The following is a 22,974-nucleotide window of genomic DNA, read 5'->3' on the forward strand; positions in this document are numbered from 1 at the left end:
GTTTGGCTTCTTTTCCCTCTAGTTCCAGGCTACTGGCCCCATTATCCCAGCATCGGAGCAGCCAGGTGACAATGTGCTCACCTGAAAAACGGCTATAATCTTTTCGCATATCTCGCAACTCGCTTAAGGACAGGGATCGGGTGGTCTCTATTTCATTTATTACTTCTCCCTCCTCTCCCCGTGATGGCCCTGGTTCTTCATCATCCCGTTCTAAACGAGTTGATGCCCGCTTCCAATATTTCGTCTTGGGTATGGAGGCAACTGATACTGGTACAGGTTTATTTTCTGAGCCAGCTCCGGTACTTGTTGTGGGGGTTTGAGTGGCTGCAGTGCCTGTCCTCAGGGCTGGATTGTCTACAGTGCCAGTCACTTTGCATTTCAATCCAGAGACCTTCTCTTCCCCTTGGGGGCACTGAATGCTGTTGGGCAGGGCTCGGTATGCATGGGCCAGACCCCAGCACACTGCAGTTATCTGTGTCTCTCTGGAGTTCCCAGCACAACAACATACTTTCTCCAAATATTCTACTAGTTTTCTAGGATTCTGCTCTTGTTCGGGGGTGAAACTCCAAAACACTGGGGGTGCCCACTGCCCTAGATATTTGCCCATGCTAGCCCACATGCCCTGCCACTCGTAACTATCAAGCCTCGGGGCAGATTTCTGGGTGATACTCTTAAGTTGCTTAGTCAGAACCAAAACAACCTGCCCAAAAACTAACAATAAGTGCACCTTAACCACCCAAGGATGGTCAAGATACAAAGACGTTGTTGTAACAAAGGCACAGACATCATAGAACAAAGTTGCAAAGGTACAACTCTGTATTTCCTCCATATAAAATCTCTCAGGGGAGGAGGTATAATTTCTAATTGCCTCAACAAGGTGGTATCCGAAGTACAGTAACGGTTTCAGCAAAAACCCCAAATACCAGAAAAAGCTGAAAACGAGTGTTTGTATAACAGATCTTGTAGGCAAAACATTACTAATCACAGCAGAACACAGCAGACTCAACAAACCAACACCGATCTTTAACACCAACTGCAAGAAGGACAACCTGGTGCTGTGACCAGCAGCTGTTATTGTCTCCAACCCTTGAGCCCCACGTTGGGTGCCAAAAAGACTGTCGTGGTTTAGCGGCAGCTCAGCCCCACACAGCCGCTCGCTCACTCCCCCACCGGTAGATGGGGGAGAGAATCACAAGGGTAACGCTCGTGGGTTGGGATAAGAACAGTTTAATAATTAAAATTAAAAGAAAACAACAGTAGAAATGCAATGTAAAGGAGAACAACGAGAGGCGCAAAGCCCCGGGGTGGGGGGGGGGAGAGGGGGAACGAACCGCCGGAACAAACTGCCCGCGCCGCAGCCGCTCGCCGCCCGCCGACCCGACGCCGCGCCGCCACCGCGCTGGCGCTGCAACTGCCCCCCCCTCAATATATTGGTCATGGTGTCACATGGTATGGAATGAACCTGCCATTGGCCAGTCGGGGTCAGCCGCCCCCACCATGGCCCTGCCCCTCCCAGCCCCCCCTGCCACGCGGCAGAGCGTGGGAAGCTGGAAAGGTAGCCAACCCCCACAGTGAGGAGAATTAACCCCTTCTCAGCCAAAACCAGCACACCATCCCACTTCTTCATGTCCTCTCCGTGATCACACAGGTAAAACCATAGGGTGCCCCGTCGTGTGTATCCCTTCTCTTGAGCCAAGGGACGCTTACTCCTAATGGCTGAGATACTGGTCCATACTGGTGGGGAGCAGGACCTATCTTCCTTGAGTTGCTGGACCTCTCGGGACAGTTTCTCAACAGCAGAGACGAGCGAGGAAGAGAGATTCACTTCATATTCCCGGAGTCTATCAATCAACTCAGCCACCGTTGGTGTCTCGTCATCTTTCCAGGACATCACTGCCAATGAGTTTGCATACGAGGATGGTGCGCTCCGTACAAACTTCCGCCACATGGGTCGTGTGCACTCAGCTTCATCTGGATCTTTGGATGACCGTTGATCGTCCAGGTCACCATAAACCACCTCAAGCACGGCTAATTCCCTTAGATGCTGAATGCCTTTCTCCATGGTCATCCATTTTCCTAGGCGAAATACAATATCTTCTTTGAAGGGATACCTCTCTCTCACCGCGGACAGGAGCCGCCTCCAGAGGCTGAGGGCTTGTGTTCCTTTTCCAATTGCTTTATCAATGCCCCCTTCCCTAGAGAGGGATCCCAGTTGTTTGGCTTCCTTCCCCTCTAATTCCAAACTACTGGCCCCATTATCCCAGCATCGGAGCAGCCAGGTGAGAACGTGCTCACCTGAATGATGCCCGAAATCTTTCCGTATATCCCGCAACTCACTCAAGGATAGGGATCGGGTAGTTTCCGTTTCTTGTACACATGGTTCCTCCTCCTCCTCCTCTTCTCATGATGGCCCTGGTTCCTCGTAATCTCTTTCTAAACGAGTTGACCTTCTCTTCCATGATTTCTTCTTGCGTATAGGGGCGACTGATACTGGCACAGGTTGGTCCTCTGGTTTAGCTGCAATGCTTGGCACTGGGGTTGGAGTAGCTGCAGTGCCTGTCGTGGGGGTTTGGGTGGCCGCAGTGCTTGTCACTGGGGTTGGAGTAGCTGCAGTGTCTGTCGTGGGGGTTTGGGTGGCCGCAGTGCTTGGCACTGGGGTTGGAGTAGCTGCAGTGCCTGTCGTGGGGGTTTGGGTGGCCGCAGTGCTTGTCACGGGGGTTGGAGTAGCTGCAGTGCCTGTCGTGGGGGTTTGGGTGGCCGCAGTGCTTGTCACGGGGGTTGGAGTAGCTGCAGTGTCTGTCGCGGCGGGTTGGGTGGCCGCAGTGCTTGTCACGGGGGTTGGAGTAGCTGCAGTGTCTGTCGCAGCAGGTTGGGTGGTCGCAGTGCTTGTCACGGGGGTTGGAGTAGCTGCAGTGTCTGTCGTGGGGGTTTGGGTGGCCGCAGTGCTTGTCACGGGGGTTGGAGTAGCTGCAGTGTCTGTCGTGGGGGTTTGGGTGGCCGCAGTACTTGTCACGGGGGTCGGAGTAGCTGCAGTGTCTGTCGCGGCGGGTTGGGTGGCCGCAGTGCTTGTCACGGGGGTTGGAGTAGCTGCAGTCTCTGTCGCGGCGGGTTGGGTGGCCGCAGTGCTTGTCACGGGGGTTGGAGTAGCTGCAGTCTCTGTCGCGGCGGGTTGGGTGGCCGCAGTGCTTGTCACGGGGGTTGGAGTAGCTGCAGTCTCTGTCGTGGGGGTTTGGGTGGCCGCAGTGCTTGTCACGGGGGTTGGAGTAGCTGCAGTGTCTGTCGTGGGGGTTTGGGTGGCCGCAGTGCTTGTCACTGGGGTTGGAGTAGCTGCAGTCTCTGTCGTGGGGGTTTGGGTGGCCGCAGTGCTTGTCACTGGGGTTGGAGTAGCTGCAGTCTCTGTCGTGGGGGTTTGGGTGGCCGCAGTGCTTGTCACGGGGGTTGGAGTAGCTGCAGTGTCTGTCGTGGGGGTTTGGGTGGCCGCCGTGCTTGTCACGGGGGTTGGAGTAGCTGCAGTGTCTGTCGTGGGGGTTTGGGTGGCTGCTGTGCTTGTCACTGGGGTTGGAGTAGCTGCAGTCTCTGTCACGGCGGTTTGGGTGGCCGCCGTGCTTGTCACGGGGGTTGGAGTAGCTGCAGTGTCTGTCGTGGGGGTTTGGGTGGCCGCTGTGCTTGTCACGGGGGTTGGAGTAGCTGCAGTGCCTGTCGTGGGGGTTTGGGTGGCCGCAGTGCTTGTCACGGGGGTTGGAGTAGCTGCAGTGCCTGTCGTGGGGGTTTGGGTGGCCGCAGTGCTTGTCACGGGGGTTGGAGTAGCTCCCTTCTCTTTCCATTGGGGGCACTGAATAGTGTTAAATAGGGCTCGATAGGCGTGAGCCAGACCCCAGCACATGGCAGTGATTTGTATCTCTCTGGAACTGCCAGGGTGACAACATACTTCCTCCAAATGTTCTACTAATTTTCAGGATTCTGCACTGGTTCAGGGGTGAAGTCCCACGTCACGGGGGGTGCCCACCGTCTTAGGCATTTGCCCATACTATCCCACATACCCTGCCATGCATAGCTATCGAGCCTTGGGGCAGATCTCTGGGTGAGATTCTTAACTTGCTTACTAACCTTAGGCAGATCTGATACCACCTGCCAAAGCAATATCAACAGATGTATCTGGACTACACAAGGATGTTCAAGATACTGAAAAGTTGTTGTAATGAAGGAGGAGACATTATATAAGATGGTAGCCAAGGTGCCATTCTTTATTTCCTCCATAAAAAGCCTCTCAGAGGAGGAGGCGTAATTGCTAATTGCCTCCATGAGGTGGCAGCTGAAGTACAGTAAAGGCTTCCACGCAAGACCTAAATAACCGATAACGGTCAAGGCCAGTGTTTTAATAACAAGCCTCCTAGGAAAAACATCTCTAATCACTGCAGAGCACAGCAAACTGCAAAAACCAACAGCAATTTTTAACATGTACTTTACAATCGGCATGGGAAAGACTGGACAAACTAATACTGCGAGCACATGAATCAATGCTGTGACCAGCAACTGTTATTATCTCAAACCCTTCGTGCCCCACATTGGGCGCCAAAAATTGACTGTCGTGGTTCAGCCTCAGCTGGCAACTGAACACCCGGCAGCCGCTCGCTCACACCCCCCCCCACCCCTGTGGGATGGGGAAGAGAATCGGACGAGCAAAAGAACTTGTGGGTTGAGATAAGCACAGTTTAATAACTACAATAGAATGATGATGATAAATGATTATGATAATAATGACAATAATGTTACTATAATAAAATGGAAAAGGAAGGGAAAGGGAAAACAGGAAAAAACCCACAGAAACACAAGGGACACAGCCGCTCCCCCCCCGCCGACCGACGCTGCCCGTCCCCGAGCCGCGACTGCTGCCCCCTCCCCCGGCCAGCCCCTCCCAGGTGCCGCACTGGGCATGACGTTCCATGAGATGGAATATCCCTTTGGCCAGTTTGGATCCGCTCTCTCGGCTGTGCCCCCTCCCCTCCCGGCTCCTTGTGCCCCCGGCAGAGCCTGGGAAGCTGGAAATGCCCTTGGCTGGTACAAGCGCTGCCCAGCAACAGCCCAGACATCTGTGTGTTATCTCAACAGGTTTTTTTCCATGCTAATTTCAAAGCACAGCACTATACCAGCTAGAGTGAAGAGAATTAACTCTATCCCAGCTAAAACCATGACAGAGGGTTTTTCCCCCTGCCCCGTGTAATTCTCCTCTGCAGAAGGAAGCAGGAAACCCTGGCAAAACCAGGAGCCGTCCGTGGGTGTCTGGGGTAGAAAGGGGGCCGGCAGGCGGAGCGCTGGGTCCCGCCAGCCCCGCGTGTAACCAGGGTGATGAAGTGAACCAGCCGTGGATGCTGCTGTGTCCCGCAACTGAACGTTAAGTCTGGGGACAACCAGTGTATTCTTTAATCATGAATGCAATAGATAATGTGCTTCTGTCAGAACCCCGCTCCTTTCAGACTCAAAGCCTAAGTTTCAGATCCCCAAAGCCTCACCCCTAGAGCTTAGGGGCCAAACCTCTGTTTTAAGGGCTACATTACAGCCTCACGTTTAGGCAGCGGTGATTCAGGGTATAAATGGTTGGGAGTTACTGATACAGTCTAGTGCAGCTCAGCTAAGGCTGGGACCCGGAGCCAAAACCTGGCCGGGGTAAGGAGGCAGCCAAAACAAGAACAGCCTGCACGAGGACTAAAGCTTGTTGCTTTAGGGAGTCAGAGAGGCCTCGAGATTCGAAGGACCTAAACAAAGTCACGATGACGTTTGGCCTTAAGAAAAGCAGCCGTACAGAGCCACAAAGGTGAGGAACTGCAGAGCAGAGACTCAGCCAGAACAGAGCAGCCCTCACGGGCAGCACGGGCGTCATCTCAGAAGCGAGTTGGCGGGAACACAAGGGTTAAGTAGCGGACACCGGGAGGAAGAGTATGTCCTTCATCCAGAGCCCCCTGAGGAGCAGCCGGAGACACCAGCAGGCGTGGGCAAGTAACCTCTGCCTATCTGTAGCTGTTATCAGAAAGCTAATGAATGTGCCTGGGAAGCACGTACTTAACGGGCACAAAGAGACCTGCGGGGTGCCCGGTAGGAGGAGGATCCCCCGTGCAGCCGCCCCCCCCCCCGCAAATACAGAATGCTGCCTTTTAACTCTGCGCTGGTGCCACCAGGCTCAGCCCCGAGCTCGGGGACATCAAGAGCAAAACCAAAGCTGCGCCTGGAGAAGGGGCTGCGCTCGGGCACCTCGGGGAAGCCCGGGTCGCTCTGTAAACCAGCAATTGCCAAGGCAGCTGCCAGCGTGTCGCAGCCCCCTGAGGCCGGGGAGATGCAGACCCCCGCGGAGCCCGCACTTCACTACAACCCACTTGGCTTTTCCCTCCGGGGTGGGTTTCTTTTGTTCCGAAGTTGCAGAGATGCCTGGCCCGGGCTGAAACCGACCCCAGCCCCCGGCCCTGCTCCCTGCGAGGAGGGAGCGCAATCCGGCTGGGCTCTCCTTGTGCACAGGGGAGAAGGAAAACGGGGAAAACCAGCGTTCTCCTTTCTTTAGGAGGGCGATAATTGCGTTTCAGGGGCAGGGCGGCAGGGACCGGTCCCACCCGCCCAGCCCCGCAGCCAGGGCTCTTCACTGGCTCAGACCCCCACGGGAACGGAGGGTCATTGCCCAAGCGGAGGAGAGCGCAGGGCTCCCGGCCACCGGCAGCTTTCCCCTCCGGGCAGGCAGAGGCGGCGGGTCGGAGCAGCCAGCGCAGCCCCACGCTCAGAGCACAGGAAGGCAGCGTGGACAGGGCGCGCACGGGCGTCACGGGGGGAGAGCGGCAGGAAAACCCAGCCTTTGCCCCCTGCCCTTTCTCCAAGCCTCGATTTTTAGCCTCCCCTCCTTTTCAAAGAGCTAACCCAGCCTCCTCCCCCTCCGACAGTTACCGTGCCGAGCTGGCTCCGGTCAAAGTACCCTTTGCAAAACCCCATGAAAGGGGGAGTTACTGAATGCCGCCTTTGCCTGGGCCTTTACTGCTAAGGCCGGCCCTCCGGCATCTCAGCCCCCAGAGGAGAGAGCACAAATCGGGAGAAGGGAAGACTTACCAGCGGCTCAGAAGGACTGGCTCAGAGACCACCTGTGCAAACTGGGTCCTCGCCAACCCACGGGCCCCGATGGGATGCACCCACGGGTGCTGAGGGAGCTGGCGGAGGGATTCTGGCCGAGCCCCTGTGCATCATCTTTGAAAGGCCGTGGGGGACAGGAGAGGTGCCCGAGGGCTGGAGGACAGCAAATGTCACTCCAGTCCTGAAAAAGGGCAGGAAGGAGGAGCTGGGGAACTCTAAGCCAGGCAGCCTCACCTCCGTCCCTGGAGAGGGGATGGAGCACTTCATCCTGGAGGTCATCTCCAGGCACGCAGGGGACAAGAAGGTTATCAGGAAGAGTCAGCATGGATGCACCAAGGGAAGCTCATGCCTGACCAACCCGACAGCCTTCTCTGATGGCGTGACTGGCTGGGTGGACGACGGGAGAGCAGTGGGTGTTGTCAGTCTTGACTTGAGTAAGGCATTCGACAGCGTCTCCCACAGCATCCTCACAGGCAAGCTAAGGCAGTGGGGGTTGGAGGAGGGGACAGTGAGGTGGCCAGAGCCCTGGCTCAACAACAGAGCTCAGAGGGTCGTGATCAGTGGAGCAGAGCCTGGCTGGAGGCCTGTCACTAGTGGTGTTCCCCAGGGGTCTGTGCTGGGCCCAGTCCTGGCCAACATATCCATCAGTGACCTGGATGATGGGATCGAGTGTCACCTCAGCAAGTTCCCTGCCGATGCCAAGCTGGGAGGAGCGGCTGATGCACCAGAGGGCCGTGCTGCCACCCAGCGAGACCTGGCCAGGCTGGAGAGCTGGGCCCAGGGGACCTGATGAAATTCAACACGAGCACGTGCAGGGTCCTGCCCCGGGGGAGGAAGAACCCCCCGCACCGGCACAGGCTGGGGGCTGAACTGCTGGGGAGCGGCTCTCTTGAGAAGGCCCTGGGAGTGCTGGGGGGCAGCGAGGTGACCCTGAGCCAGCACCGGGCCCTTTGGGCCAGGAAGGCCAATGGTACCCAAGGATGCATGAAAAGGCGTGTGGAGCATCTCCCTTGGGAGGAAAGGCTGAGAGAGCAGGGTCTGTTCAGCCGCAGAAGAGGAGGCTGAGGGGGGATCCCATCAGTACCTATAAATATCTGAAGGGCGGGTGTCAGGGGGATGGGGCCGGGCTCTTTTCAGTGGTGGCAGCGACAGGCCAAGGGGCCACGGGCACAAGCTGGAACACGGGAAGTTCCACCTCAGTATAAGGACAAACCCCTTCCCTGTGCGGGTGCCAGAGCAGGGGCACAGGCTGCCCAGAGGGGCTGTGGGGTCCCTTCCCTGGAGACATTCACCCCCCGCCTGGACGCGGCCCTGTGCCCCTGCTCTGGGGGTGCCTGCTCGGGCAGGGGGTGGGACGGGGTGAGCTCCCGAGGGCCCTGCCAGCCCCCACCACGCTGGGATTCTGTGAAAAGCCCTCTGATGTTGGCCTTTGCTTGTGACGTGCTGCTTTCATCCTCCCAGAGCCATTTTGTATTTATATCAACTGTATATTTTCTATAACCTCATTCATCTTTATTTTCTCTCCCCTTTGCAAGGAGCGACAACCTGCTGTTGGCATCTTGGGTTGGGTCGATGCACGAAAAGGCTCCCGCAGCGGATGGGAGAAGCCGACGGCAGGAGGGGGTGCGGCCCCGTCCCAGCTGGGCACGGGGCACCGCCTGCAGATGCCAAGAGCCTGGAGCCCGTGCTGAGCCCACAGCGAGGCGCAGGGATGCAAGGGCACCTTTTCTTCCAGGTCCTCCTCTCCTCCCAGGCTCCAGAGCCACCCGACCCGACCGCGCGTGCCGGGGGTGACACCACGGCCCAGCAACCCCCCAGACTGCGAAGGGAGCACAACAACCAGCTCTGCTTGACGGCTTCTTCCTGCAAAGCGGCAGGAAAGGAAAGGCAGGAGGGAAAAAGCACCTGCCCGCTTCCCTCCTGGCTCGTCCCTCCCTGTGAGAGAAAAGGCTTTGCAAGGACAGGGGTGAAGAAGAAACCACCCAGAGTCCCCGGGAGGTAAAAGGCAGGGAAGCGGCGGAACAAGGCAGGGGACAGCCCCGGGGCGCAGAGCCCCACGCCTCACCTGCCCGCTCCCACGACCACACGCTGCACTCAAGGCGCTCCATGTTCAGTGCTCCCTTCCATTCAGGTGACAGCCAGGGGACAAGAAGGGGGCATTTCTGCACTTTGCACCTTCCCGGCCGACGGCAGAGCCAAAGCAAAGGCGAGAAATCAAAACAAGAACCAAAGGGGGCGGAACTGGAGCGCAGGCAGCAAATGCTCGTCCTTCGCCTGGGCCCAACTGCTCGGAGGGTCCTTCCGCTGCCCCGCCACGGAGGGCGTCCCTCTCGGCCCAGGGAGAGACGCGGGAGTGGACTCAAAGGAGGAGCCCGAGCCAGAGCACGAACCTTTTCGGGACGAAGAGGCAAGCGCAGAACGCGTCACACCTCACAGAAGGTGTTTGTGTACATTCAGAGTTTATATTTGGAGAAAAGAGAAAGGCGAGGAGGAATTGGAGACTGAAAAAATAGCCCTGAATGAGGGAGCGGTAGCAGCCCCTCGACCACTACAAAACCGCACCAACACACGCATGTACACACGGAGGCGTAACAACACCCAGCTCCCACGGACTGTGACGCGCCCCTCGGTTTGCTGCTCTGGGGATACTGAACGCCTGAAGCACACCCAGGGTAACCGACAACATCTGCATGGCTTTAATGGGAATCCTCCGGCTGAAGGGAAGCGGTTTCTCCCCGGGCCTGCGTCGGCACATCCCTGAGTCACGTTCTCACTCCTCTCCTTCAGAGTCAACATTCCTAGTTGTGAAAAGTGGGGCGGGGGGAAAGAGAAGAAGAGGGAGAGCGTCGTCAGCGCCAGAGCGGCCGGCTGCTGCCGATTCAGCCCCGTGTGTGGCACCAGCCCGGCAGGGAGGAGCTGGTTTGCATGCCACGGCCCCTGCTGCCTGTGCCCAGGGCCGGGCCGCTCGCTCGGCAGTGCTGGCCAGAGCACGGCACAGCCGTAGGCACGCGCCGTCGCCGCAGAGGAGCACGGTCGCCCTCACGGGCCAGCCTTTACCTCTTTCCTCCCCAGAGTCAGAGCGTTTCCCTCTTCATCGTCAGCGCCTTCCACACGGTCATGTTGGACATCTCGTCTGAGATATTAATCTCCGAAGGATCAGCCCTGCAATAAATATTGCCCAGGGCAACGCGTGATTCTGGGAACTGACGGCACCAAGTGCGTTAGCGTCGGCGAGAGGAACAGGGGGGCTCGGAGGAGCAAAGCTCAGCACAGGCACAGGGGCCTTTGCCGCGGGAGGAGGTTTGGGAGGCGAGCCCGAGAGCTGCAGAGCAACGGCTCCGTGCAACGGCTCTCGCTGCTGTGCAGCCCTGGAGCGGGCTCCTAAGCCACTGCTGCTACAGATCATGCCTGCAGCTCCTCAGCTGGAAGTACGAGGCTCTCCAGCTGCGTAAAGTCACTGACGATGAGGGTGCCCGGGCTCCAACGTGAGCTGTGCAGCCACTCTGCTTGGAGGCAGAGCCCTGCCATCGCCTCCTGCAGCCCTGATTTTCCCCCCAAGCTGACTGCTGGTGCCTAAGGGATGCTCAGGAAAGAGGCAAGTGGAGAAGATTGGGCCAAACCCCTGCAAATCCATCCTGCCAGGGGCCCTGGGCCTCCACGGGGCTTTACCTGTCACTGGGTTGCTGTGGGATATCCAAGCCGCTGGTCTCCCCCAGTTCCAGCTGAACGCAATTTGCAGCAGCAGCTGCCATCGTCTTCTGGGACTCCTGGCGTAAAAAGGGACAAATCAATTTCTCCGTCTGTGACCAAAGTGGAGAGAAACACACCAGGCGGTAAAAGCGCTGCATGTGCCCTCTCCTTGGGACCCATGGCAGCTTCAGCTCTTAGTGCAGCAGGGTATCGACCTCCGCTCCAAACGTTTTGCAAGGCTTAAAAACACTATTAGCAGCAAATCTTCCCACCGTGAGTATCATCATCATCATCTTCTTCCTCACCTTTTTTCCTCAAAGACTACTTTTTAAAATTCTCCCTCACTCAAGTGTTAAGCTCACTGCTAATTCAGGGAAAGACACGCTGAAGCTGTGGGATCCGGGCTATTGGGATCTATTTCTATTGCGTTCTGCTCCTCCCCCAACATTTCAAGACCAGCTGGGACAGAAAGAGGCCATCTCACAGCCCAAGGGAGACGTCCGGCCCCGAGCCCCCAGCAAGCGTTACCTCTTCTTCTTGGGCTTCGGTTTTGGCGTCGCCCAACCTCTGCTTCTTGCTTTCTGGCATCAGGTCATCCAGAAAGCTGAGCTCTCGCTTGGAGAAGCAGAAATCCATCACTTTGCGCACAAAAACGAGAGCCAACACCTTTGTGAGGAAGAGGGAAGATGCGGTGAGGCCAGAGGCGACGTTACATCTCCCTCCAACGCTGCAAACCTCCTGCTGCCGACACCGGCAGCGGCTCTTACCATCATGGGAAAGATGATGGCGGCACGGGACGCCTTGATGCCCCAGAGCAGGACGAGGCAGATCAGCTGGACGGTGGTGAAGAAATGCACCTTTCGCAAGGGCACGTGCCGCAGGTAGACGAAATCCGGCTGGTGTTTCGCCGGCATCCAGAACAGCTTCAAGCGATCGAAGAACTGCAAAAAGCCAAGGGGGAAAAGTTGCCACCGTGGGACTGCGGAAGGTTTCTGGCCCTGTGGAGACGCGGACGCAGTTCTCAGGGTCTCGCTTGCAAGGAGAGGTCGCGGAGCCCGCTCGCTTCCTCCTGGGAGCAGCCCCCACTTTCCCTTCGCTCCACCCAGCTTGCCCGCCAGAGCTGCCCACCAAATTGCAAGGAGTCCACGTTCTTCTCTCAGCACCATTTCTTGGCCCACCCAATCCCCCGGCAAGGATTTCCACCGGTGGCAGAAACTGCCTTCCCTTGGCACTGAATTCCCCCGCTTCCACCTCACCAAAGCCCGACCTGCCCTAAGCCGTGACACAGAGAGCCCTGACCGTGCCCGCTCCCCCAGCCCTACGCCCCTCCTGGGCCTCCCCCGAGCTGCTGCTCACACAAAACACTTTCAGCGCTTGCTCCCGGAGAGGTGTTTTCCCACGCCACTGCTTTCTGCCCGCTCCTACGGCCGGGAAATACCAGGGAGCAGGCGTGCTGCGCGCTGTAACAGAGCCCCTACCTGAATTCCTCTGAGGGACGACACACCCATGTAGAGGAAGACGCCGTAAAGCACAGGCATTGGGATGAACTGAAAACAAGAATGGAATCCTTCGTTTTGTTCTCCATCACATTTTCACTCTTACCACTCTCTTCTACGGGCACTGCCTGAAGTTGCCCAAAGCTCTGCAGCACCCACGGGCTTGGAGGTGGGTCGGATTTTAACCGGGAGAGATTTTGTGCGTGCGAGGGAGCCAACGCTCTGCTTCAGGCTGAACAGACTCTGAGTTCCCTTTTGTCACAATAAGCCTCTTTTCCAGAGAGGTGGGAGGAAAAGAGGCCACTTCACCCGTGCCACCGCGTACCGCGCTCTGTGACGGTAGAAAACCATTTCTACGTGTTCTTGTGGCAACGCGCAAAGGCGCTGGGCCTCCTTTTAGCCTAGAGATGGCATTATTTTGTGTGAGGAACATGCAAGGAAGCCCTCGGGGACCATTTCGGCGTGTTTGGCTACTTGGAATGGCTGTTCTGAGGCGCTTGCGGGAGCCAGTCGCCACCGAGAAGGTGCTGCCTGTTTGAAAGGGAGCAGAGGTACTGCTCTGAGGAGGTGCTGGAGCTTGTTCCTGAGCAGCTGGACAAGCAGAGGATGTGGTGAGGAGTCTGTGCCATGCCCACTCTGAGGGGCCTTCCCCCCACAAGCATGTGACCCCCCCGTCCCTCCTGTCCTCAGTACCTTAATGACCTCAACCTGCTCCTTAACAGCTGTAACCAGTTCTGCGCACTGACGCCACTGCAAAGCAAGCGGGACACACTGCAGGGAGCCATGGTGTGAAAGGGCACCCCCAGTCAGTCCCCAGGGCACTGGGAGGTGAGGGCAGGGCCAGGGCGTGCTGGGAGGGAAGAGGGAACAGGAACGTCTGTCTCCAGGAGGGGCAGGGGGTGGAGGAGGCCCCCCATGACACCAGCTGGGGCCCAGTGCCAGAGTATCCAGCAACCCCCTCCAGCCCATGCCTGGCAGGCCGTTACACGCGGCTTCCCCTGACACACAAGGGAGGGTCACTCATCCCACCCCCTTCCCAAAGCCATGCTGCTGTGCCTGCCGACCCACATCAGGCTCCCCTCTGCAGCACAGCCACAGCCAGGAGCCTGGGGGACGTCCAGAGGCCCAAGCCCTCCATCACGGATGCCCTATCCCGGAGTAAATCTCCTCCCCAGCCACACCACTGACTCTGGCTGCTGGGCTGCGTGGACCCAGCACTGGCACCCCGTTCCCTGACCCTTTCAGCACACGCCTCCTTTTCCCCTCTACCTTCTGCGCCACTTGCAGGCTCGCGGCTGCTTCCATCATTGCCACTTGGACGTGGGCCTGCAGGAGAGGAGGGGAAGAGGAGCTGCCATCAGGGCACCCGGGCACTGCCACGAGTGCACTGCCCTTGGCATTATCCCCTCCCAGACCCCCTCGGGCTCTGCCTTTGCCCTCGCGTCCCCTTTCCTTCCCCGGCCCTGCAGGCGCGAGGGGCAGGCAGAGGGAGGGACCCCCAGGCCCAGCTCTGGGCACGCTCCACATCTGGACATGGTCCCGAGCAGGTGGCTCTCGCTGACCCTGCTTCAGCAGGGCCATTGGACAAGGCCAGATGATCTCCAGAGGCCCCTTCCAGCCTCAACCAGCCTGTGATTCTGTGAGCTGACCTTCATCTGGGCCACCAGCCCCTCCAGCCGCTGCAGCTCCTGGCAGTTGTTCTCGAAACACTGCGCCACAGCACGGTTCTGGAAGAGGAGCCGGACACAGGCACTCAGCCCCTGGCACAGCCACAGGAGCCGCAGCTGGGGCCAGGGCAGAGGAGGGGACACTGACCTTCTGGCTGAGCTCCTGCATGGTTTCCTGCAGCTCCTGCTGCTTCTTCCCCTGCGTGGGGAAAGGAAGGGTCAGGGGCTCAGCGCTCGCAGCTGCAGCCCCTGGGGACAAGGGCAGCACTGCACACCTACCAGGCACTGCAGCAGCTCCTTGTGCCTTTTGGTCTCGGCAGAACAGCGCACCAGGCGCTCCCGGAGCTTGCGGAGCTCTTCCTTAGCCACTTCGGTCTGCATGGCTGCACCTGCGCGTCGGGAGGCAGCAGGGTGTGAGGGGCAGAGCCACGTGCCCTATCGGCAGGGACAGTGGCAGGGATGCTGCCCTACCCAGACACACAATCGTACACGGACACGCGGGTGCGCTTAGAGGAATGCACCCCCCGCACAGCTGAGCACAGCCACGCCACCCTGCTCACCTGTAGCTGTGCCCAGCACCGTGGGTGCTGCCACAGGTGCAGTCGTACGCGCGTGGGCACAGCCACGCACGACCCTGTGCTCCCCAAGCACAGGAGTACCCACGCTCTCTCACGCACCGGGCATGGCCACACACATGCACAGTCGGGGCAGAAGAGGGATGGGAGGCAGGGCAGGCTGGATGCGTCCCAACCAGATCCTGCCTATGGGATGCAGGGTGTGTTCTGGGAGCCCCACAGCCTGCTTCCCCCGCCATTTCTCATTGCTCCCCCGGGCAGGGTGGTGCACGAGACGCCGCAAGCCCAGGAAAGAGCCCTGGCTCAGGGAAAAGCAACGCTGAGCACTTCCCAGCTGCAAAGCCCACAGCCAGCCAGCTGCTCCCCAGCTTGTGAGCCCTGCTGGCTGGAGCAGGGGTCCGGCCCATGCCAGCCGCTGCCCGGGAGCGGGCCCCACGGCACCCACTGGGGACACTCACTGCAGCCAATAAATGAAGCCGCGTCTCCTCGCCAGCATGTCCCTCTCCTGCAGGTCAACACAGAGCAAGGACACTTGTCGCGCCCTGCAGCGCAGCCGGGACAGCTGGAGTTGCTCGGTGCCACTGGCCTCTGCCTCATGCAGGAGCATAGCCCGTGCGTGGCTGTGACCTCCATGGACCCCGGTTCCCAGGGAGACCCCGCTGGCCAGGGCAGGGGCTGGCACGGGCATCCCCCTTTCCAGCTGTGCTTCCACCAGCTCCGGCAGTGTAGTCCCCGGCACCTCTGCCTCCTTCTTCCTCTGCTGCTGGCTGCAGGCAACAGGGCATGGTTGGATGAGTTACAGACCTCCAGGGCCATGCATTGGGTCCCCTTCCAACCATACAGCACCCCAGGCAGGCAGGGAATGGGCTCCCCTGTCACACCGGGTGCTGCACATACCCCCCACACCATTGCCTGGCTCCAGCACTGGCAGCCCCATCGCTCTGGGTGCTGCAGAGACCGCCCTAGACACCTGTGTGGGGCGAGGGGCCCAACTCACCACATCTCCTCCTCCTCCAGTGCCTCTTCAAGACTTTTTATTTGCTGACGCAGCACCTGGGAGAAGGAAGGGTCTGAGTCCCGGAGTCCGCTGCCACCCTTCTCCAGCCCTCCCACCCCGGGGCCTGTGGGCACCCATCTCTTCCCCCAGCCCATTCAGCGCTACCTCAGTCCCCTGGTTAAACTCCTGCAGCCAGGACACCATGTGGGCAGAGTGCTTTTCCACCTGCAAAACCACCGGCGTATCACCCTCGTCCCTCTCCAGCCCCAGGGCCATGCCCACTTGCTGCCCCACTGCCCCAGGGCACTGGGAGACTGGGCAAATCACAGGGCCACGCATAGCGAAGGGATGGACACCCCCAGCTCCTGGGGAAAATGTCCTCCCCAGTCACGCTTCTGCCCGCAGCCGCTGGCCCAGCGCAGCGAGGTGACCCTCCTTGAGCAGCGGGGCTGGACGAGACAAGATGACCTCCAGCGGTCCCTTCGAACCGCTGAGCCCCAGCCTGCGCAGCTCTGGGACGTGGGCAGAGGAGGGGACACCAGCCTTACTGCTGAGCATCTGCAGGGCATCGTGCGTGCCCTGATGGTTCTCCTCCTGCATGCGGAAAGGAGAGCAGGGGCTCAGGGTCTGCAGAAACACCTCTTGGTCACCTGCAAGCGCTCCTCTCAGCCAGGAGCAGCCACCAGGCACCCGGGCACTCTCACGAGTGCACTCCCCTCCGCATTATGGCCCACACAGCTCCCCTCGGGCACTGCCTTCTCCCTCGTGCCCCCTCTCTTCTCCGGCCTCGCAGGCACCGGCCGGGGGGCGCCAGGCAGGGGCACCCTCAGGCCTAATTCTGCACACGGCCCACATCTGACCACCCTCTGCACCCAACACCCCCAGCGAGCACCACCTACCCACCCCTGCTCAACCACCCTCCTATAGGGTGCAGCAGCCAATCAGCGCCCTCCGGCCTTCTGCTCTACCAACGAGCAAGCAGCTCCTGCTGCAAGGGGCGTGGCCGCTCACACACCCATCATGGCTCCTCACAGCCGGCCCCGCCCCGTCGGCAGTGCTCCCGGGCCCCGAAGCGGCGGCAGTCACACCGGCCTCGCCCCCTCCTGGCTGCCCTCCCCCACGCCCCCCTCTGCTGCATTTGAGCCCTGCTCAGGCTCCTTTGCACGCCTTTCTGCCTTTGCTCGCTGGCGGGAGAGCAAACCTCTGCTACAGCACCGCTCTCGGGCCGAAACGGGAACCATCTCCAGCAGGAACCACTGGAAGGAGCAAACCGGCCTTGCCGGTGCTCGGTGCAACCGGCTGGATTTAGTTTTCCCTGTGAATTGTCCCCAGCTGCCTTGCTATGTTCTTCTGTGGTGTCACCACTCCCGGGTGGGGAGGCAACAAGTCCCCACCTCAGCCTCCCCCCTGTTTGGTGGGAACAGCTCCCCACCATCGCCCTCCGCCCAGACTGTGGCAGGCAGAATAACTCCCTCCCATTGCCCAAATCCCTCGAAAATGCCCCCCAGCCACACCTGACCCCAAGTAGGCTGACTTGCCCAGCATCATGAGTGTGGGGCCTGGCCAGGGACCGGGCCAGGGGGGTTCTGGAGGAAGCAGGACCTTGAGGGGACTAGGTACCTGGGGTACCTGAAAGGAGCGGGCTTTCTGGGGGCAACTAGCGGGATCGAGAGGGTCTGGGTAGGGGGAGCTGCGGGGGCTGGGGGTGTCTGGAGAGAACTGAGATGATGGGGTGCCTGCCGAGAAGTGAAGGCAATGGAGGGTGTGCAGGGGGGACCTGAGGAGAAGGAGGGAGGGACCGTGAGAGGAACTGAAGGGATTCGATGTGTCTGAAGAGGGGAGCTGAGGGGTCAGGGTCTGCGGGGGGGAACTGACGGGTGTGGGCTTTGACTGAAGCCTAGAGCATTACTAGGGGGAAGATGTGGATCTTCACGTCCCCCTTAGCGTGGGTCCCACGCGTACACCCCCTGGCAACAATAATCAGGGTGACACGGGAATGGCCACGCAGCTCCGCCCCGGTTGCGTCACAGGCATCCCACAAAGCCCGGCAAGTTGGTGCTCTCTGAGTGTGGCCTACATCTACACGCAGCCCAGCTCTAGGGGACACCGAGGGGGCTCAACCCCCTGCGGCTCTTCCCGAGTGACCTCCCCAGGGTGGCAGGCTGAAGCGTGGAGCACTTTGGCAGAAGGTGCCTTTGCTGCCTGCATACCTCTCGGAGAGCCGGGGGGGTGAGACGGCCACCTGGAGGATGCTCTGCTGAATGTGGCTGGGTTAAAGAGCCCAACCTTCGGGTCGGGCTCTCTCCAAAGTGACTCAGAGAAGCAAGAAATTCTGCCAGCTCTCCCGTGGGACAATCTCCTTTGGGAAGGCCTGACAGTGCTCCTCGTGCTTGCTCCGGTGGAGCATCTCACCAAAGTGTCAATTTTGGTGGTAAACAAGCTACTTAAGGAGCGAATCCCACCCCCTTTACCTGGCAGGAGGCGCCACAGCTTCCTGAAGCAGAGCCAGAGACTCTGCCATAAGAGCGCTTTTTTGCCAAGGAACGCACGCTGTGGAGCCCTCCCGCCCCGGGGCCTGTGGGCACCCATCTCTTTTCCCCCAGCCCTTTCAGCACTCCCTCATTTTCCTGCTTAACCTCCTGCAGCCAGGACACCATGCGGGCACAGTGCTTTTCCACCTGCAAAACAACCGGCGCATCACCCTCGTCCCTCTCGATGCCTCTCGCTCTCTGCGCCTCATTTTCACCGGAGGCAGGCTCCAAAGTTCACAATGTCCAAGAACTGCTCCCACACAAAAGGTGCCAGCACTGAAAGCTATTGCTGGGCCTCAGCAGCCCTTGGCAGCCCTTTCACAGCCGCACCAGCAGTGGGGCTCTGCGCCTGCCTAGCCTCCCAAAACTCCAAGCGTTTTCTCCCTCTCTGGCTCTCATTTTCACCAGAGACCATGGGTGTGTGCACGTGCACGGACGGCCACACCGCGTGGGCTCCAGCACAGGGCTCAAGCATCCATCCCCAACGGGATCCAGCATCCAGCCCCGAGGCGGAACCACAGCCCAGGAAGGGGAAACATAAAGAGCAGCCCTCTGCTCTAGGCCCCGCAGGCACTGGGCTTGCGGGCTCCCAAGAGCAATGGGGTCTCCCTCTTGCTCAGAGCGCAGCTGCGGCACGCGGGGGGACAGCAGGAGGAAGGGGTGGGGGCAGGGGGCAGGCAGGCAGTGACCCACGTGCTTCAGCTGCACCCTTGGAGCGGCTGCGTGCAGCGGCGCCGCGTTCAGGGCTTGGCAGGTCGGGTGGCTCCAGCCTCCACGCGACAGGGCCTTTGCCCTCGGAGGGCAAACCTGCGAGCGGCTGGAGAAGCTGGCAGGGAGCAGCCGGGGCCGTGCCGGGCGGTGGCTGTGGGGTCAGCAGGGGCGGGGCCCTGGGGACAGGGCCAGCGGCTACGAGATTGCTAGAACGAGACCCGTGGGAGCGACCGGCAACGGGGCCATGGGGAGCGCACCGCTGGGGATGGGGCCGAGGAGCCACAGGGCTGTGGGACCACCAGCGATGAGAGCCTGGGCAGGCGGGGAGACCAAGGTCATGGGGACTTTGGGGAGGGAGAAGGACACAGGGTTGGGTGCTGTGGCGTGGGATGGGCCGCGTGGGGTCCATAGGGGCTGTAAGGTGAGAGGGCAGGTGAGTACCTGCAGGGTTGTGGGGAGCTGTGGGGAGGAAGGCAGTGGAGCATGCGGGGGCCATGGGGCTGGCCTGCGAGGAAATGTGTCCCCAGTTCCTGGTGCCTCAGTACTCTCAGACTCACTTACAGGGGCTGGCCAGGACATTGCTAAAGGGTTGCCAGCCTCCAATGGTGGAGAATAAAATCTACCGTGGCCTGAGAAGACGGTGGTTCCCCCTGGTTCTACAGTGGCATCAATACCGTGCGGGGACGGAGGGCAGGAGGGAGGGCAGCTGAGGCTGGCACGCAGGGACCCAGCTTGCGGCAGGCGGCGGGGTGGCACCCAGTGCCTAGCAGCTGAGACTGGCCCTGGCCTCGAGGGTATGCAGGGACTGGCATGCGGGGCAAGACCCTCTCCGCGCACCCCAACAAACACACCCCAGTACATGGAGGTTCAGGTAGAAAAGGCTTTATTGAGGGTGGGGGGCTGTCAGAAGGGCAGCGGCCCGTCCATGACCCTGGGGAAGATCTTTCCCAGTGCAATTGCCTGGTCGATGTTGGTCTCACACAGCACATGCAACAGCAGGCGGTGGAAGAGCTCGGGGTCGTACCAGGAGGCGTAGAGGACAACAGCAGCCAGAGCAAAGCCGACAGCCAGCTGCAGGCTGACCAAGAGCAGGATGAGCGTCCTGTGGGGCAGAAGAGGGATGGGAGGCAGGGCAGGCTGGATGCGTCCCAACCAGATCCTGCCTATGGGATGCAGGGTGTGTTCTGGGAGCCCCACAGCCTGCTTCCCCCGCCATTTCTCATTGCTCCCCCGGGCAGGGTGGTGCACGAGACGCCGCAAGCCCAGGAAAGAGCCCTGGCTCAGGGAAAAGCAACGCTGAGCACTTCCCAGCTGCAAAGCCCACAGCCAGCCAGCTGCTCCCCAGCTTGTGAGCCCTGCTGGCTGGAGCAGGGGTCCGGCCCATGCCAGCCGCTGCCCGGGAGCGGGCCCCACGGCACCCACTGGGGACACTCACTGCAGCCAATAAATGAAGCCGCGTCTCCTCGCCAGCATGTCCCTCTCCTGCAGGTCAACACAGAGCAAGGACACTTGTCGCGCCCTGCAGCACAGCCGGGACAGCTGGAGTCGCTCGGTGCCACTGGCCTCTGCCTCATGCAGGAGCATAGCCCGTGCGTGGCTGTGACCTCCATGGACCCCGGTTCCCAGGGAGACCCCGCTGGCCAGGGCAGGGGCTGGCACGGGCATCCCCCTTTCCAGCTGTGCTTCCACCAGCTCCGGCAGTGTAGTCCCCGGCACCTCTGCCTCCTTCTTCCTCTGCTGCTGGCTGCAGGCAACAGGGCATGGTTGGACGAGTTACAGACCTCCAGGGCCATGCATTGGGTCCCCTTCCAACCATACAGCACCCCAGGCAGGCAGGGAATGGGCTCCCCTGTCACACCGTGTGCTGCACATACCCCCCACACCATTGCCTGGCTCCAGCACTGGCAGCCCCATCGCTCTGGGTGCTGCAGAGACCGCCCTAGACACCTGTGTGGGGCGAGGGGCCCAACTCACCACATCTCCTCCTCCTCCAGTGCCTCTTCAAGACTTTTTATTTGCTGACGCAGCACCTGGGAGAAGGAAGGGTCTGAGTCCCGGAGTCCGCTGCCACCCTTCTCCAGCCCTCCCACCCCGGGGCCTGTGGGCACCCATCTCTTTTCCCCCAGCCCATTCAGCGCTACCTCAGTCCCCTGGTTAAACTCCTGCAGCCAGGACACCATGTGGGCAGAGTGCTTTTCCACCTGCAAAACCACCGGCGTATCACCCTCGTCCCTCTCCAGCCCCAGGGCCATGCCCACTTGCTGCCCCACTGCCCCAGGGCACTGGGAGACTGGGCAAATCACAGGGCCACGCATAGCGAAGGGATGGACACCCCCAGCTCCTGGGGAAAATGTCCTCCCCAGTCACGCTTCTGCCCGCAGCCGCTGGCCCAGCGCAGCGAGGTGACCCTCCTTGCGCAGCGGGGCTGGACGAGACAAGATGACCTCCAGCGGCCCCTTCGAACCGCTGAGCCCCAGCCTGCGCAGCTCTGGGACGTGGGCAGAGGAGAGGACACCAGCCTTACTGCTGAGCATCTGCAGGGCATCGTGCGTGCCCTGATGGTTCTCCTCCTGCATGCGGAAAGGAGAGCAGGGGCTCAGGGTCTGCAGAAACACCTCTTGGTCACCTGCAAGCGCTCCTCTCAGCCAGGAGCAGCCACCAGGCACCCGGGCACTCTCACGAGTGCACTCCCCTCCGCATTATGGCCCACACAGCTCCCCTCGGGCACTGCCTTCTCCCTCGTGCCCCCTCTCTTCTCCGGCCTCGCAGGCACCGGCCGGGGGGCGCCAGGCAGGGGCACCCTCAGGCCTAACTCTGCACACGGCCCACATCTGACCACCCTCTGCACCCAACACCCCCAGCGAGCACCACCTACCCACCCCTGCTCAACCACCCTCCTATAGGGTGCAGCAGCCAATCAGCGCCCTCCGCCCTTCTGCTCTACCAACGAGCAAGCAGCTCCTGCTGCAAGGGGCGGGGTCGGTTGCGAGCGCCCTGTGCTGCGTGGCCGCTCACACACCCATCATGGCTCCTCACAGCCGGCCCCGCCCCGTCGGCAGTGCTCCCGGGCCCCGAAGCGGCGGCAGTCACACCGGCCTCGCCCCCTCCTGGCTGCCCTCCCCCACGCCCCCCTCTGCTGCATTTGAGCCCTGCTCAGGCTCCTTTGCACGCCTTTCTGCCTTTGCTCGCTGGCGGGAGAGCAAACCTCTGCTACAGCACCGCTCTCGGGCCGAAACGGGAACCATCTCCAGCAGGAACCACTGGAAGGAGCAAACCGGCCTTGCCGGTGCTCGGTGCAACCGGCTGGATTTAGTTTTCCCTGTGAATTGTCCCCAGCTGCCTTGCTATGTTCTTCTGTGGTGTCACCACTCCTGGGTGGGGAGGCAACAAGTCCCCACCTCAGCCTCCCCCCTGTTTGGTGGGAACAGCTCCCCACCATCGCCCTCCGCCCAGACTGTGGCAGGCAGAATAACTCCCTCCCATTGCCCAAATCCCTCGAAAATGCCCCCCAGCCACGCCTGACCCCAAGTAGGCTGACTTGCCCAGCATCATGAGTGTGGGGCCTGGCCAGGGACCGGGCCAGGGGGGTTCTGGAGGAAGCAGGACCTTGAGGGGACTAGGTACCTGGGGTACCTGAAAGGAGCGGGCTTTCTGGGGGCAACTGGCGGGATCGGGAGGGTCTGGGTAGGGGGAACTGCGGGGGCTGGGGGTGTCTGGAGAGAACTGAGATGATGGGGTGCCTGCCGAGAAGTGAAGGCAATGGAGGGTGTGCAGGGGGGACCTGAGGAGAAGGAGGGAGGGACCGTGAGAGGAACTGAAGGGATTCGATGTGTCTGAAGAGGGGAGCTGAGGGGTCAGGGTCTGCGGGGGGGAACTGACGGGTGTGGGCTTTGACTGAAGCCTAGAGCATTACTAGGGGGAAGATGTGGATCTTCACGTCCCCCTTAGCGTGGGTCCCATGCGTACACCCCCTGGCAACAATAATCAGGGTGACACGGGAATGGCCACGCAGCTCCGCCCCGGTTGCGTCACAGGCATCCCACAAAGCCCGGCAAGTTGGTGCTCTCTGAGTGTGGCCTACATCTACACGCAGCCCAGCTCTAGGGGACACCGAGGTGGCTCAACCCCCTGCGGCTCTTCCCGAGTGACCTCCCAAGGGTGGCAGGCTGAAGCGTGGAGCACTTTGGCAGAAGGTGCCTTTGC

General features: G+C 60.4%; 2 protein-coding genes across 3 annotated transcripts in view; one reads left to right on the top strand and one right to left on the bottom strand.

The window, feature by feature from the left end:
• LOC135317799 (tubulin alpha-1C chain-like) overlaps positions 1 to 22,974 on the top strand; it is an 887,270-nt gene that overhangs the window by 218,959 nt on the left and 645,337 nt on the right. The window lies entirely within an intron of this gene.
• Positions 9,741 to 12,364, bottom strand: LOC135317830 (electroneutral sodium bicarbonate exchanger 1-like). Its single transcript, XM_064474306.1, has 6 exons — positions 12,273 to 12,364; positions 11,562 to 11,735; positions 11,323 to 11,460; positions 10,774 to 10,871; positions 10,162 to 10,266; positions 9,741 to 9,902 (listed from the first exon to the last, which is right to left on the bottom strand). The coding sequence occupies exons 1-5, from the start codon at positions 12,330 to 12,332 to the stop codon at positions 10,179 to 10,181; spliced, it is 558 nt and encodes a 185-aa protein (XP_064330376.1). The 5' UTR covers positions 12,333 to 12,364; the 3' UTR covers positions 9,741 to 9,902; positions 10,162 to 10,178.

Source organism: Phalacrocorax carbo, chromosome 27 (assembly GCF_963921805.1).
Source record: "Phalacrocorax carbo chromosome 27, bPhaCar2.1, whole genome shotgun sequence".
NCBI lineage: Eukaryota > Metazoa > Chordata > Aves > Suliformes > Phalacrocoracidae > Phalacrocorax > Phalacrocorax carbo.

Coding starts and splice junctions, on each gene's coding strand:
- LOC135317830 (XM_064474306.1), bottom strand. CDS start 12,332: ATGCCTGTGCTTTACGGCGTCTTCCTCTACATGGGTGTGTCGTCCCTC. Junction 11,736..12,272: donor CGTCCCTCAGAGGAATTCAG/GTAGGGGCTCTG, acceptor GGCTTTTTGCAG/TTCTTCGATCGCTTGAAGCT. Junction 10,872..11,322: donor CCGAAGCCCAAGAAGAAGAG/GTAACGCTTGCT, acceptor TTTTTACGCCAG/GAGTCCCAGAAGACGATGGC.